Genomic DNA, 15459 nt, shown 5'->3' with positions numbered 1-15459 from the left:
GGTTTTCTCAATCATAAATATTGCCAAGACAAGCAATCTTTTTTTTTTTTAAGATTTTATTTATTTGTTTGACAGAGAGAGACACGGCGGGAGAGGGAACACAAGTAGGGGGAGAGGAGAGGAAGAAGCAGGCTTCCCACTGAGCAGAGATCCCGATTTGGGTTTCAGTCCCAGGACCCTGAGATCATGACCTGAGCCGAAGGCAAACACAACCAACTGAGTCACCCATGTGCCCCTAGTTTGTCTTTTTTGTTTTTTTTTTTTTTTTAATTTTTTATTTTATTTCTATTAGGGGAGAAGGGGCAGAGGGAGAGAGAGACTCTTAAGCAGGTTCCATGCCCAACACAGACCCAGACTCAGGGCTTGATCCCACAACCCTGAAATCACAACCTGAGCCAAAATTGACTCAGAGGCTTAACAGACCAAGCCATCCAAGTGCCAGTCTCTTATATGCCTTTTTTATAAAAATCTATACAGTCTCCTCCTCCTCATCCTTCCTCCCACCACCCCACCTCAATCTTTGCATTTTATTTATTGAAGAATATGGTTTGTTTCCCACAGCCATGATTTTGCCAACCACATCCCTTAAGGGTCACTGAGTGCGATCTTCTGATCTCTTTCTTTTTCTTCAAGTTTCACTGACATGTAAATGACATCCAGCACTGTGTTAAGTTTAAAGTGAGCAGCATAATGACACGAACCTCCATTTATTGTGAAATGATGACTAGGCCAAGTTTAGCTCACATCCGTCCTCTCACACAGACGTACCAAAAGAAAAAGAAGGGAAACAGTTTTTCCCCAGAATTGAGGATCTACTCTCTTAACAGCTTCCCTAGATACCAACCCATCCCCATGCTGCACACCATGTCCCCAGTACTTACTTATCGTATAACTCCAAGTGTAGACCTTTCTGGTCTCTGAATTTCTTATAAACTGGTAGCTAACTCCAGAGCCTTGATCAGATCCAAGGGAGATTTTTGTTTTGTTTGGGTCAGGTGGCGGTAGACATCGCTGCCAGGAAGCCCTCCTTGTGATGCCGTCGGGGAGACTACTGCTGTCCCCATATGGACATCTCTCCAGCCTATTCCTCCAGAGGGACTGGGAGCAATTACCTGAGTTCTTGCCCTTTCAGAAAATGGGCCACCTCCCCACCGGACCCCAGTTTGGTTGGACACCAACTCTGCTCACATCTTTTTTCCCTGAGTACGTGAAATATGTCTCCATGTCTTCTGTCACGGCTGATCCTGCTGTTGTCATCATTAGGATCTCGGTCTTTTTGCCTGGATGCCCAAAGGATTTTTTTTTTTTTTTCTTTGAAATCTAATCATCTTAATAGGATCTGCTCCAGTTCTGGCTTTCCTTGGGCCAGTTTTCTCAAGGACAGGCCACAGCTTTTCAACAGGAAGTCTCAGTTGCTGGAGCGCGTGCTCCTGGCCCATAGGATCTCTTGAGACTTTCCAGGACAAAGTCCGGTATTGAGGAGATTATAATGGGAGGAAGATCCAAAGGGAGCCCAGGGAAGAAATTTGGTGCAAGTGCAGGAGACAGCCCAGGGGAAAGCAGAAGAGGAGCACAAAGGGGGCTGATGAGGGGAAATCCTGAGCCAGACTAAAAACAACCACGTTGGGAAGCTGGACCGGCCATCGAGGAAAACCTGTCAAATCTCGTACAAACTATTATAAGAAAAAAAAAAAGAATAAAAAGTGTCTACAGACAATGAGGAAATGCCAGAAAATGACCATGAAACAGATGAAAACCTATTACTTAATATTTCCAAACAAGCAGAAAGAAATTTGGAAAAGATAAAAACTATGAAAGGACAGCATAAATAAAAATTAGAAAGCCTCAGCGATGAGGTGATTGGAGAAATGGAAAATCTGAAACGAGATGACAGAATGCAGGAAAGGATTAGAACTAAAAGGGAAAAAAAGCAGATTGTCCGTGTGAAACACGCAGCTCAGCTCCCGGGAGACAGTAAGCGCTCACTGAACAGCCGATTAAAACAGAATCATTTGCCAGGATTTCAGTTCGGCAGCCTCTCCTCAGCTTCCGCCCTCTTTACAGCTCTGAAGTTACCCTGCACTTAGCTAAATCGCACAGCCTGGGACAGATGTGAGGGTAACAACTGGACTTCAGTCAGGACGCAGATGGGGCACCAGGACTGCCCGTCAGGCCATGGAATGGCTGCCTCTCACAGCGCACTGAGATAAGAGTCTGTGGGGAGCCTGTCTAGAGATGAAAATCTTGGGCAACAAGGTCCAGTCAGGGAGACAGAGCCCAAGGTCCTGGGGCACCTGTGCATTTCTCTGTTGAGCAAGTGACACTCCCCCCAAAACCCCCCTTCCCACCCACCCCCCACCCCCCACCCCCCAGAGAGCCAGGCCCAGTCCCTTCCACTGGAAGCCCAGACGGGAGAGACAATGGTGTGGCTCCCACTGAGGCCAGACTGAAAGCTACTTGTGTTCAACCTCTTTGGCTCTCGGCTCACCATGTCATGGCCTCGTGGTCTGCCCACTCTCAGACTCTGCAGGTGAGCAATGCTGGGGCTGGACAATGGGCAGAAACAGAAATTCCACGCTCTGTGGCATTTGGGTACGGTGTCATTCCAGACACATTCCTGGAAACCGGTCATCTGAGAACAGAACAGATGGAGAGAGCACAACCAGGCTGAGGTTACTGAGAAGCTGAAAAGGCTCCTTCCCCAGGGATAAGCAGCATTTGGATGGTCTGGGTCCTTTCATGACTAACAGAAACCATACAACAGTCTATATAGCATCCCGGCACTGAGGACGCCGAAGTCCCTGCCAACCCACCCACAGCAAGGCTGCTGTTCTCATCAGAAGCAAAGCACCTTTCTACCTCGTGATAGATACAGCAGGAAAGGATGCTCCTATGCCAGCAAGAAGAGGTTTCCAGCTTCCTTTTCCGAGATGCTGTGGTCAAGTCAGTGAACCAACAGGCTTCTCTCTTTGGAAGAAAGGGCCTGTGCTCTGTGCATTAAGGCTGGGCTTGGGGGGGGGGGGGAAGCTTAAGGATTCATAACAAGCAGATGTGGCCTGAGGGTTTAAAAAAATTTTTTTTCTCTAATTAGAAAATTTATTGTGGAAAAGCTCCGTTGCAGAAAAACAGAAGAGTACAAAAATGTGTAAATAAAGAAAAATTGCCTGGAATCCTACCACACAGAGAGGAGCCTATTAAATTTTTAAAATATATAATCTCTTTCTATATATAGCTTTCCCACAGGACTGCCACGTGTACGAGCAAGGACTATTTCCTTTTCCACCATTCAAGAAGTGTCCGAGAGTCAAAGAAGGACTTCCTTGGGACACAGGAAATGAGCACGGGAGGGCTCCTGGGTAGGAACTTGGAGAGACTTCATTTACCCTTTCTCTGGAAACTGTGATGGACCCTCATCTCTCCTTCTTATAGCTCCCCTGAATTGGGTTCTAATTCAAAAGGCATTCCTCCTGGAGTGCCCGGGTGGCTCAGTTGGTTCAGGTCCAACTCTTGATTTCAGCTCCAGTCATGACCTCAAGGTCTTAGGAGCGAGCCCCACATCGGGCTCTGCCCTGGGCGTGGAGTCTTTGGGGGATTCTCTCTCTTCCTCCCCCTCTGCCCCTCCCCCTCTGCCCCTCCCCCAGATGTGCTCTAAAAAAATAAATAAAATCTTTAAAAAAATAAAATAAAAAGGTGTTCTTCCTGGGTGTCAGCTGCTAAGGGCAGAGTTGTGGGGGACAGTCTGGTTTGACTCAAAGAAATTGTGGGCACATGGGGCAGCCTACCCTATAAATTAGGGAATGGGGCCTCCGGGGGCACATGGCTGGATGACAGGCCAGCTCCTGCAGGCAGAGCTCCAGGAGAGAGCACAGTGTGTGCCAGAGGCTCCATGGCTTGCAGAGTGGTGGGTGGACAGCGGCTCAGTGCCCTCAGCCCCCTCCCAGCTCTTGTGGCTTGGGGCAGTGGCAAGGGCCAAGCAAGCGAGTAGAAACCAAAGTCATCCTGCCGTGTGAAGAAAGGTAACTCAGCTTCGGTTTGGATTAGAATCAGAACTCACCTATTTGTATCTGGAAATGATTTCTTTTCCTAGACATCAGCGAATGCTCCAGCCAGCCTTGTCAGAATGGGGGGACCTGTGTAGAAGGAGTCAACCAGTACAAATGCATGTGTCCTCCAGGGAGGACTGGGAGCCGCTGTCAGCACCTGGCCCAGACAGGTACGTGGCTGCTGTGGGGCTGGGTGAGGATGTTCCGCTGCCGAGAGAGGAGCTCCCTGGTCATGGGTCACCAAATGCAGATGTGACAGGAGCTCAGTTTCGCACCTGGAGAGAAGGCTTTTTGACCCTTGATCCCTCCAGTTCCCCGAGGTGGTTATCTGGGATGGAATTTGGCCCTTTTGTGTAACCAGCGTTTTGATGCTTTTTATGGAAGAAAATGCAGGTAGAGGGACTGACCCCTCCCAGTGTGGAAGCTCCCCAGACTGGTAAATCGGCCCGAGAGGCTTCCTTGTTCCACCTTCATTTGGTCCGTAGCTTCTCTGCAGATCAGCAGAATGGCTCTTCCTTTCCAATGCTCGCATCACACTCTGCAAAGTCAGTAGTTACTGATACAAGCCCAAGTACCCGCAGAACTGTGCAACTAGACATTTGACTGGTGGTGAGCTTATTTTTAAAAAAAAGTTTTTTTATTTTTATTTATTTATTTATTTATTTATTGTTATTTATTTGAGAGAGAGAGAGCATGAGCGGGCAGAGGGAGATGCAGGGCTCAACCTTACCAACCTGAGATCAGGGCCTGGGCCAAGGGCGGATGGTTAACCGACTGAGCCATGCAGGCGCCCCTGGTGGTCAGTTTATTATCTACATCTCGAGTCCCAATACAGCCCTAGCCAGAAGGTCTAGAGGGCACAAAGTGGCTGTTTCGCAGAGGGCTAGACCGTCTGATAAGTAATCTGTGAAGGTTCCCACACTATGCTGTAACTAGTGCTTCCTATATAAAAAAGTCAGATCCTAAATACGTCCTTTTTCCTTGCCAGAAAACCCTGGAGTGTCCTGTCTGGTTGTCTGGATTTCTCTGTGTAATCTCCGTGTGGGAAGAGGGATGGGCGGTTAACAGCAGGATGCAGAGAATGGGGGCTCTGTCAGTACTTGCCTTTCTTGCGCCAGCCCCAACCCAAGGCCAGTTTGCACCGCTGCCCCCAGAGATCTGCTGCTGAACTGTCTTGCTTCCGTTCAGCTGAGTCAGCCTTGCTGGGAGCTCTCTCAGAATGCAGCTCCCCGCTGCCCCCCACCCCCCACCCCACCCCACCCCCCGCTTAGGGGGGCTGCTCTCTGTGGCCTCTCTGTGGCCTTCTTGACAGCTCCACTGCCTCGCCTTCTACCTAGAAGCAGAGAGGAACAAGACGTGGGCCCTCCTTCAACCCGAATGAGCTGGTACTGGACCCTGAACGTTCCAAACCCTCTGTGTCAGGGTTTCTGCTGTCAGGACCTAGGCATCTGCTCCTCGGGTCCAGGGGGCGCTTTACATATCAAGTATCCCCACAACAAAAACCTCCCCAGGGGCATAGGGAGTGAGTAGGTGCAATTGAGGCCAGATGATGTCCTCATGGTCTCCATGATCAACCCGATCAACCCGGCCAAGTCCTGGTCCCCCAGCCTGGAGCTTTCCTTCCCATCAGCTCTGCCCGGGTCTGCCCAGTTCGAAAGGGGAGCCTCTCTCGGAATCCTTTTTTTTTTTTTAAAGGATTTTATTTATTTATTTGACAGAGAGAGATCATAAGTAGACAGAGAGGCAGGCAGAGAGAGAGAGGAGGAAGCAGGCTCCCTGCTGAGCAGAGAGCCTGATGTGGGACTCGATCCCAGGACCCTGAGATCATGACCTGAGCCAAAGGCAGCGGCTTCACCCACTGAGCCACCCAGGCGCCCTCTCGGAATCCTTTTTTAAATCCATTCACCTTTATCACCCCTGCCATAGTAGTGGAATATACATAACATAAAATTTACCATTCTAATCATTTTAAGGGTACAAGCCAGAGGCATTAAGTACATTTACACTGTTGTGCAACTGTCCGTCCGCCTCCACTTTTTCATCTTGCAAAACTGGAACTCTGCCCTTAAAACAGTAATTCCCCATTTCCTCCTTCCCTCGCCTCCCCCCGCCCCCACAACCATTCTGCTTTCCCACTCTATGAATTTAGCTACTCTGAGAACCTTGCTTAGGTGGAATCACACAGTGTCTCCTCGGGTGTCCTCTTCTGCATCATTACTTTTGCCACCTATTCCTTTACCATCTCCCCTAAACGTATGAGAGCTCTAAATACGTTGAAAACTTTGAAATTTCTTTTTCGTATTAGAAAATTAATGTTCCTAGGGCACCTGGGTGGCTCAGTGGGTTGCGCATCTGACTTTAGCTCAGGTCATGATCTCAGGGTCCTGGGTTCGAGCCCCACATCCAGCTCAGCGTTCAGAGGGGAGTCTGCTTGTCCCTTGACCCCTGTCCTCACTGGTGTGCACACGCTCGTTCGCTCTCTCTCTCAATTAAATATATAAAATCTTTAAAAAAAAAATTGATGTTCCTGGTTTGAAGACAAAAGGCTTGGATACTTTAGAAAAGTATAAAAATTACAATAGGGGCGCCTGGGGGGCTCATTCAGTTAAGCGTCTGACTTTGACTCAGGTCATGATCTCGGGGTCCTGGGATCCAACACTGCAAGGGACGACTTGCTCAGAGGGGAGTCGGCTTCTCACTCTCCCACGCCCCTCACCTCCTGTAGGGCTCTTTCTCTCAAATAAATATATTTTTAAAAATTACAATAACAAAAAATACCCCTTCCCGCCCCACCCCCCACCCCCACTACATTCCATAGTTTCAAGTTCCAGGGATCACCTTTAAGCCTTTTGAAGGGAAACCGTGAACTGAACACGCCCGCGGCCCTGCTGGGGGCAGTCGCGCGGTCTGCGGGCCCTGCAAGGGGCTCTGGGGCTGCGCTCCCCCTGCTCCTGTCCCTCTGGACGGCCCTGAGCGACCCCGGGTTTCTGGTGATTTACTTGTCTTTCCTTCCCTACTCCAGAGTAAGCTCTGAGAAGGGGCCCGCGCCCCCGTCTTGTTCTCCACCGGGCCCCTGCCCGAGGTCGGGCCCGCGGCCGGGCGCCAGGGCCGGGCACTGAGGGTGTCTTCTCCCCGCAGCCGCCCCCGACGACACCGTAGCCGGCGACTCCGCCTTCAGCCGCGCGCCGCGCTGTGCGCAGGTGGAGCGGACGCAGCACTGCAGCTGCGAGGCCGGGTTCCACCTGAGCGGCGCCGTGGCCGGCGACAGCGTCTGCCAGGGTAGGCCCCGGGCTCTACGGGGGGGGGGGGGCAGAGGGGGGGGCAGGGGAGGACCCAGGAGAGGACAGGGCTCCCACTCGCCTCCCTCCTGCTATCGGCGCCCCAGCGAGCGGGCGGGGGTGGCGGGCAAAGTCTCAGAAAGCCTGGTCCACGTTGCATTCTAGGTAAGCGTCACCCTCACGGTTGCTGAGACATGGACATCAGAGGCGATCCTAAGAAATCAAGATCATGGAGAAAGCAGTTGGGGGTGCCCAGGCTGGCCCCCATCTCAGAACCCAGCCACAGTGCAGTGCCAACCACCACACCCACCTAGAAGAGCCTGGAGCTCCCCCCCACCATCCCGGCTGCAGTGGCACAGGGACACAGGGACAGGTGGCAGAGAGGAGCTTGAGTCTTAGGGCTGGCTAGGCAGGCCCCCTGCGCTATGCGGGGCTCCAGGACTCCATTCCCTGGCCCCCCTCCTCCACTTAGGTTTAGGGACCCAGCCAACTTTAGCTAACCTCTCCTGGTTACCGAAGTGCCTTCTGAGAACAACAGCTCAAACCAAGTGGGCCCAGACAGAATTGCCCAGCTGGTGGAACTGCCTCATTTTACAGCAGCAGACATGAGGCCCTCTTCCTCTAACCCCAGAGATGAGACCAGTTCAGGTAGGGCTGGGTGCAGGCTGGGTAGTCTGGGCTGCCCGCCTGATGTGCCAGCCTCTACAGGGTCCCCTGTTAGTCTTCAGCCTCAGACAGAGGAACCCAGTAGGATCTACCATGTACCTCTCAGCCCTCCCCACAGCTTTCTGGGCCCTTGGCTGCGGAGGAAGGGGAGCATGCTTGTTCTTCTGGGCATTCTGCTGGGAATAGGGTTTGCCTAGCCCCGCCACCCAGGCCCAGCCACTTACCCACAGTGGCCATCGCCTCCAGGAACTGTGGCACAGCCAACCTGGGTCATGGTTGGCGGATGTCCACCACAGGGCTCCTGGTCACACTGGGCACTTCTGTCCCCAGATGTGAATGAATGCGAACTCTACAGGCAGGAGGGACGCCCCCGGCTCTGCATGCACACCTGTGTGAATACCCCGGGCTCCTACCGCTGTGCCTGCCCCAGCGGGTACCGGACACTGGCTGATGGGAAGAGCTGTGAGGGTGAGTGACGCTGCTGCGGAGGCAGGGGGCTGCAGGGCTCGAGAGAGAGCCTGGCTGGTCCCAGACAGCGGGGAGAAGGAGCAGAAGAGAAGACAGAGGGCTCCTCCGTGGGCCCAGGTAGAATGTGAAAGAAGAGGTGGCTCCCTGGTGACGTCCTGATGGGATTCTGCTGCGAAGGTCAGAGGAATGGGTAACGTGGGACCGGAGAGGACACCTCCATCCGTCCACACAGCCCTCCCTCTATCCCTCCGTCCATCCATTCATCTTCCCAACCATCCATCCCGCCCTCCCCTTCCCAACCATCCATCCCTCCATCCATCCGTCCCTCTATCCATAAGTGTTCAAGAAGGTCCAGGTAGAACTCTGCAGATTGGGAAGAAACAGCCTCCAGCTGGGGCGAAGGTGGCAGCAGACTTCATTCAAAGGAGAGTGAGGATATCTGCATTTGGGGTAGGGTTGAGGCTGAGGAGAAAGGCTTTCCAGAAGACTTGACTCTTAAAGGGCCTGAAAATAGACATTGAGGGAAGACTCCGGGGCCCTGAGGCTGAGGAGGAGGCAGCTCGGAGAGAAGCTTCGTGACCTGGGACTGGTCACTCTCCTGTGCTTCTCTGTCACCTGTCTACCCCGTGGAAGCACAGGATCCCGGGGAGGGGAGCTCCCCAGCATGGTTTTGCAGCCCTTCCTCAAGATCTGGATTTCAGATAGTGAACGATGACAGGGTTTCCCGTTTGAAAAATAAGTACTGGGTATTGAGAAAGCCCACCACACTCCAGCGCCTGTCTGGGTTTTTCATGTGGCCCTGTGACAGAAAGGGACGCCAGGGGATCTTCACTCTTCCTGGCTGTCCCTTATTTCAGATGTCGATGAGTGTGTGAGCCCGCAGCTCGTGTGTCCCCGGGGGACCATGTGCATCAACACCGGTGGAGGCTTCCAGTGCGTCAGCCCGGAGTGCCCCGAAGGCAGTGGCAACGTGAGCTACGTGAAGACCTCTCCGTTGTGAGTAGAGCCGGGGCCGCTCACGGCTGGGTGCCGACGTCCTGGGTGCCTCCCGGAGGGCTGGGGCAGATTCGAAAGTTCTTAGGAGAAGATACAGTCAGATCCAAGGAAAGAGGAAGGCAGGGAGCTGGGAGTCTGGCTTCTGGGAGCTTCCATTCCCCTTTGGTGATTGCATTTAATGCATTGCTGCTCTGTGCAGTGGGAACCCAGTCTGCCCTGCTAGGAGCTCCTGTTCCAAGTGTTCCTCTGCTGTCGTGGAGGATGATGGGATTACAGCCATGCAGGTACAGCTCTGTGGGGGTGGGGCGACACTGGCCGCAAGAGCACTGTGGTGACCGGGAGGCAGGTACATATTACAGGTTCGGGAGAGGATCATCTCAGGCTCTCATGCCCACTAACTGGTCAGTTCCAGTCACACCGCACGCCCCGTATACTTTGTATTATATTGATCGACTTTTCCATTGGTTTAGGTTTGATTTCTGGTAACCTCAGCACCTGATGGTTTGTGGTGGTTGTTTTCAAAGGGTGGGAGATAGGCCTTTCAGGAGAGTAACTATAACTATCACAAAGTATATGTATTTTCTTTGGAAAAAGAGATCACAAGAACCTTAGCATTGTCTTTAGGATGAGTTAACTTCCCAAGCTCAGATACCTCAATTGCTTTTTGAGCGATGGCAGAGTAGAAGCATCAAGAAAGTCAGTGGCGAAGTCACTCAGTGAAGGGACTCCACGTCATAGCCTCTGGGGACATCCATGATCATCGGCCAGATGGGATATTTGATCTACATAACTGTGATTATATGAGTCATGAAACATGCTAAATTGTATCTGTGTGTTGTTTAAGGTAGAGAAATACCAGAAGCACTTCCACAAAATCCTGATTCCAAATGGTTAGGAAAGACAGGGTTTCCTCTTTAAGAATCAACGCTGGGTGTTTGCAAAGTTCACCTTGCACTGAGCACTGCATTCCAAGGTGTTGGCCGCTACCTGCTGGGGTTCTGCCATAACAAGACAGAGGTCTTGGCACAGGCAGAAGGGGCACCTGCTTTATCTTCCCAGCTTTACTTATCTGTAAAAACTCCAGAAACAGCATGTATAAATACATGTGTACATGTGTACGTATAGAAGTGGGTCAGGGGAGCACCTCTTGCCGGGCCACACCTGCCACCCACTACCCTCTGAGCCTCTGTGCTGAGGGACTGTGGCTGGGAAAGGTCACCCTGGAGGCCTCTGCAGGAAGGCAGTGGGGCAGACAAGCCAGGTCAGAGCAGGCCCTCCCACATCTCCCCAAGACTGACTCCCTCCCTTTTGGCCTCTCCGTTCCAGCCAGTGTGAGCGAAACCCCTGCCCCATGGACAGCCGACCCTGCCGCCACTTGCCCAAGACCATCTCCTTCCATTACCTCTCTCTGCCCTCCAACCTGAAGACGCCCATCACGCTCTTCCGCATGGCCACGGCTTCGGCCCCTGGCCGACCTGGACCCAACAGCCTACGCTTTGGGATCGTGGGCGGGAACAGCCGGGGCCACTTCGTGATGCAGCGCTCAGACCGGCAGACAGGGGAGCTGATCCTGGTCCAAACCCTGGAGGGGCCGCAGACGCTAGAGGTGGATGTTGACATGTCGGAATACCTGGACCGCTCCTTCCAAGCCAACCACGTGTCCAAGGTCACCATCTTTGTGTCCCCTTATGACTTCTAAGGCAGTTGGGGCAGGGAAGGGGGGGGTCACTGCAGTGCGGAGACCTGGGCTCCTTTTGCTTCCTCAGAGACCCGGCTGTGGGCCCTGACTGCGACAGCTGTCTCTCCTTGTCCTGCCTTGTCCTCGCCCACCTGCCTCCCTGCCCATGCTCCCTGGCTTCTCGGGCAGTGCCGCACACTCTTCTGGGGAGCGGCAGAGAAGGGCAGCTACCGGACCCACGCTGCTGCCATGATGGTTTTTTGTTTTTTATTTTTCTGCTTTAAGCTCTTCCCATAGATTATGCACTAACTTTCTCCAGTCTTCACAGAGAAGTGGGCAGTTTTTCAAAATGCTGGCTGAATGGCATTGGAAGTTTGAACCAGTGGGGGAGGGACTATGTGTTACGGTATGTGTCTGAGAGGCCTGTCAGTCCTCTGTATGGTTAGAGTCACGCCATGTTACGAAGCGGTTCTGGTGTGCTGAGGACCAGTCCTGCCGTGCTCGTGCGGCATGGGGAGTGGGTCTTCTGCCACAGCCCAGCACAACGTTCTTGTCTGCATTCCTTCTGCGACACGCCGGCCAGCCTTTTCATCAGAAAGCCATGGCAGGGCCTGGAATGCCCACACTGATTCTTCTAGACCAAGGAAACAACATTAAAGCCTAAGTTCTGCTGGAATGAATTCCTCTTTGAGAAATCGTATCTCAGAATGTGGCCTGGTCTCGCAACTGAAGAAATAAAGTCTGTTGCTCCTCCATGCCCACCTGGCCTGTCCCAGCACATGAGTTAGCTCAGGACCTTCTAGGAAGGGATACCTGGCTTTCTTCTGATCTAGGCAGGACCCACTGAGATAAATGCACGAAAAAGAAACCACGGAGGCAACCTTGGGATTGAGCCAACAATAGAAACTTGGCTGGGCCAAATGGGAGATTGGTAAAGCCACACATGGCTGTGATGAGCTTAAGAAAAGGCTGGAATTTACATTGATTCTGGGGCCTCCTACTCCTGATGTAGGAGCCAAGGGGCAGTGCCTTCCAGCTGACTGAGGAAGGCCAGCACTGGCTGGGACAGGGGGAAGAGACTGTTCACGTAAAAGCTTACGAGGCAGATAAACTGAGAGGAGATTTCAGTATCCAAATACATGCTAATCTAGGTGACGTTTCATCAGACATTTTATTTTAAAATTCCCTGTATTTGTCTTGGTATGAGATGGAGCCAGAGGAAGTGCATCACCCGTTTAGTGACCAAGCCATATACCAAGACGTTTTCCGGGAAAAACCTATCCCCTATCCTTGTCTTATTTTTTTCAAAGAGTGAGACACAGTCAAGAGCTGCTTTTGACATGTTTCTTCTCCTGTAGCTCGGCTGCAGTCTCTCCCAACAACAGAATGAGGGTCTGCAAATCTGCCTTAATGGGTTGTTACAAGATTATCTTCAAACTATTAGCCACAGCCTTGCATTTTCAAGCGGTGCTGTGACTCAGGTTAGAAGCCCGTGTGCCATCCGGTCCCCTGTGCAGAACATCAGGGAGGGCAGTCCAAGGGCATGGCTGTGACCCTGAAAGTACAGTATTACAGTGGTACATTCTTCCTGCCAGGAGCAGGACTGGTTCCAAAGGGCAAGCCTCTCACCTCCCAGCAGGCAAGGAGTGACTTGGGGAGCTACAGAGCACATTCCCCGCTTAGACTGGTGTCTGACGATAACTGGGATGCCAGACAGGCCCAGCCTAAACCAGTGGTTTACATCGCCAAGACCTGCCTTCATCAAAGCTGCTTCCTGTTGATGAAATCCGACATCCAGCCCAGTCCCTGCAGCACCAAAGTATCAATGCCTGGTGGTGTGGGACGCCCTCTTGTGGATGATGCCTGGGCCCTTCCTCCATGGGCAGTACCCTGTGTCTGCTCTCTCTCCGCCACTCACTTTCCCCTGGGGAAACCACCTTCTCCCCTGTCCTTTCCTAGCTGCGGTGTGCACTAGGCCAGAGGAGGGAGGAGTTAACAAAGGGTAGCCAGGAGTTGTACCCCTTTCCAGGTAAGAAGAGAGCTTCCTATCATTGGCAGGGGGCTTGTAAAACTTATTAATCAGGCATAGTTACAAACGTGTACAGAAGTAGAGGATAGTATGGTGACTCCCACGTCCAAACCACCAGCTTCAACAACTAACACACAGCCAACCTTCCCCACCTCTTCTCTCACCCCAGCCCGTGATGATTCTGAAGCAGATCTTGGACATCATGTCATCTCAACACTAGACATTTCTACGTGTATCTCTAAACCAAAAGGACTTCTGAAAAAGCTTCACCTCCATACCAATCACGCTTTAAAAATTAGCAATGATTTGGGGCACCTGGGTGGCTCAGTTGGTTGAGCGTCGGCCTTCAGCTCAGGTCATGATCCCAGAGTCCTGGGATCGAGTCCCGTATCAGGATCCCAACTCCATGGGGAATCTGCTTCTCTCTCTGACCCTCCCCCTTCTCATGCTCTCTCTCTCAAATAAATAAATAAAATCTTTTTTTTAAATTGGCAGTAATTCCTTAATACATCCAACAACTCAGTCATTGTTCAAAACTTCTGAGTAGCTCAGGAGTTTTTGTCTGAGTTAGGTCCATGCTCTGTAATTTGTGGTCATGCCTCTTGAGTCTCCTTTAAATGTAGCATCGGCTCTCACCGGTTAGCACATACTGGGATCACCCGGAGGCTTGTTAGAGATCAGTACTGGATGGTGTATCCTGGAGAATTTCTCACAGCCTGGGTCTTGCTGGGTGCATCTCTGCAGTGTCTTTTAACATGTTCCTCTGTCCCATTTCTTACACATCAGTAGTTTATCGAGAGATTTAGTCAGAGTCCAGTTGTGTTTATTTGTACAAAACTACTTTATTGGAGGTGACAGGTACTTCTGCGGGGAGCCATATAATCTCTAGTTGCCTCTCTTTTCTGGTGATAGCAGCCATTCGTGATTATCATAGACCCATAACCTTTTTAGGGGTTGCAAACACTATTCTAGTGCTGATGTCTCTTCTTTGTTAGCTGGCATACTTTATAAAGAGAAACAAACTTCTATCAATTATTCATTTGGTCACCCTGAAGTTTGATTTGTAGAGGAAGGCAGCAAAAATTCTTGACTTTGTCCCCTTCATCAGTTTCCAAGATGGTTTTCTGGCATCCTTCCAAACTGTCCAGCAAGAGTTGTTTTCTTTTCTTTGAGTATACCGTACACTCTTGATTTAAAAATATTTCAAGTGTGTTTTAATCCACTGCAGTTGTTTACTGTTACTCAAATTATCGCGTCTTTGGCTCTTGGGAATTACATTAATTGGCTGATTCCTTTTGACGTGACCCTAGTTGGTCTTTGACATTTTGTAGTTATCTTGTATGACAGGATGTTTTAAGCTCATCTTGGGTGTTTTATGACTCAGTCATCCAGTGATTCCCAGGGATCCCTGGTTCCTCTTAGTGGGGAAAATCTGGGTGGTAGGAGTGCTCATTGGTAGTGGTTTGGTCACTGTTTCTTGGTGTTAGTGGACAGAACTAGGAAATAATGCACTATGAGTTTTGTTTGTTTTTTTAACTACATGAGTTTATAAAGGTACTTCCAATTCGACTCAGGACTGCAGGATTTTTAATGTAACCTTATTGATTTTTACATCTGCTCTTTTTTCACTCATTCTAAAAACCTCTTTCTCAACAATCACCAAAATAATTACATATTGTTTTAAACCATCAGAGTAACGATGCCCAAACTGTCATAAAAAAATAATTACTGAGAACAGTTAAAATTTTCTTTTGCAGTTCTTTTTGTCCTTAGGGTTTTTGCCATTAGAGATGTTCAGTCAGATTACCATTTTAAAATAACTTGGAATAGTGGTTATGTTCCAAACTTGAATCGGGGTTATGGTTATTCACTTTATTTTGCTTAAATTTTTAGACCTTGCTCTTTTCATTTTAATTTTTTTATAATCATGTAAACTATTTACATGGCTCCAAAGTCATATCCACGAAATGAGCAACATTCAGAGAAATCTGTATTCTGACCCAGTCCCCTCTACCTATTCTTCCTTCTGCCTTAGATAATTTTTCTTCCATTTCACCCTTCCATTAAATAAAAAAAAAGATACACACACACGATAAATGATAGCACACTATTTCATACTTTCCTTGGTCTTGCTTTTTTTCCTGTAACAGTATGTTGAATATCATTCCATAGAACCAGATAGAATGCTCTATTAAATGCTCCATTTTGAAGTCATACATACCATTGTTTATTCAACCAGTCACCCCTGACTGTCATTGGGGTTGTTTCCAATCCTTTGCTATTAAAAGTATTGTGGCAATA

General features: G+C 50.3%; 1 protein-coding gene across 1 annotated transcript in view; it reads left to right on the top strand.

Moving 5' to 3' along the window:
* The window catches only part of FBLN7 (fibulin 7), a 49438-nt gene extending 33979 nt beyond the window's left edge, over nucleotides 1–15459 (top strand). Inside the window, exons 4-8 of the mRNA XM_045079142.1 lie at nucleotides 4088–4213; nucleotides 7182–7322; nucleotides 8318–8455; nucleotides 9313–9451; nucleotides 10778–15459. Coding sequence (XP_044935077.1) covers nucleotides 4088–4213; nucleotides 7182–7322; nucleotides 8318–8455; nucleotides 9313–9451; nucleotides 10778–11150 — 917 coding nt within the window. The 3' untranslated portion in view covers nucleotides 11151–15459. The remainder of the gene's footprint in view (nucleotides 1–4087; nucleotides 4214–7181; nucleotides 7323–8317; nucleotides 8456–9312; nucleotides 9452–10777) is intronic.

This window comes from Mustela putorius, unplaced genomic scaffold, assembly GCF_011764305.1.
Source record: "Mustela putorius furo isolate JIRA1106 unplaced genomic scaffold, ASM1176430v1.1 tig00000281_pilon_pilon_pilon, whole genome shotgun sequence".
Classification (NCBI taxonomy): Eukaryota; Metazoa; Chordata; class Mammalia; order Carnivora; family Mustelidae; genus Mustela; species Mustela putorius.
Note: the sequence above shows the minus strand (reverse complement) of the source record. Positions and strands in the feature narration are given on the sequence as shown.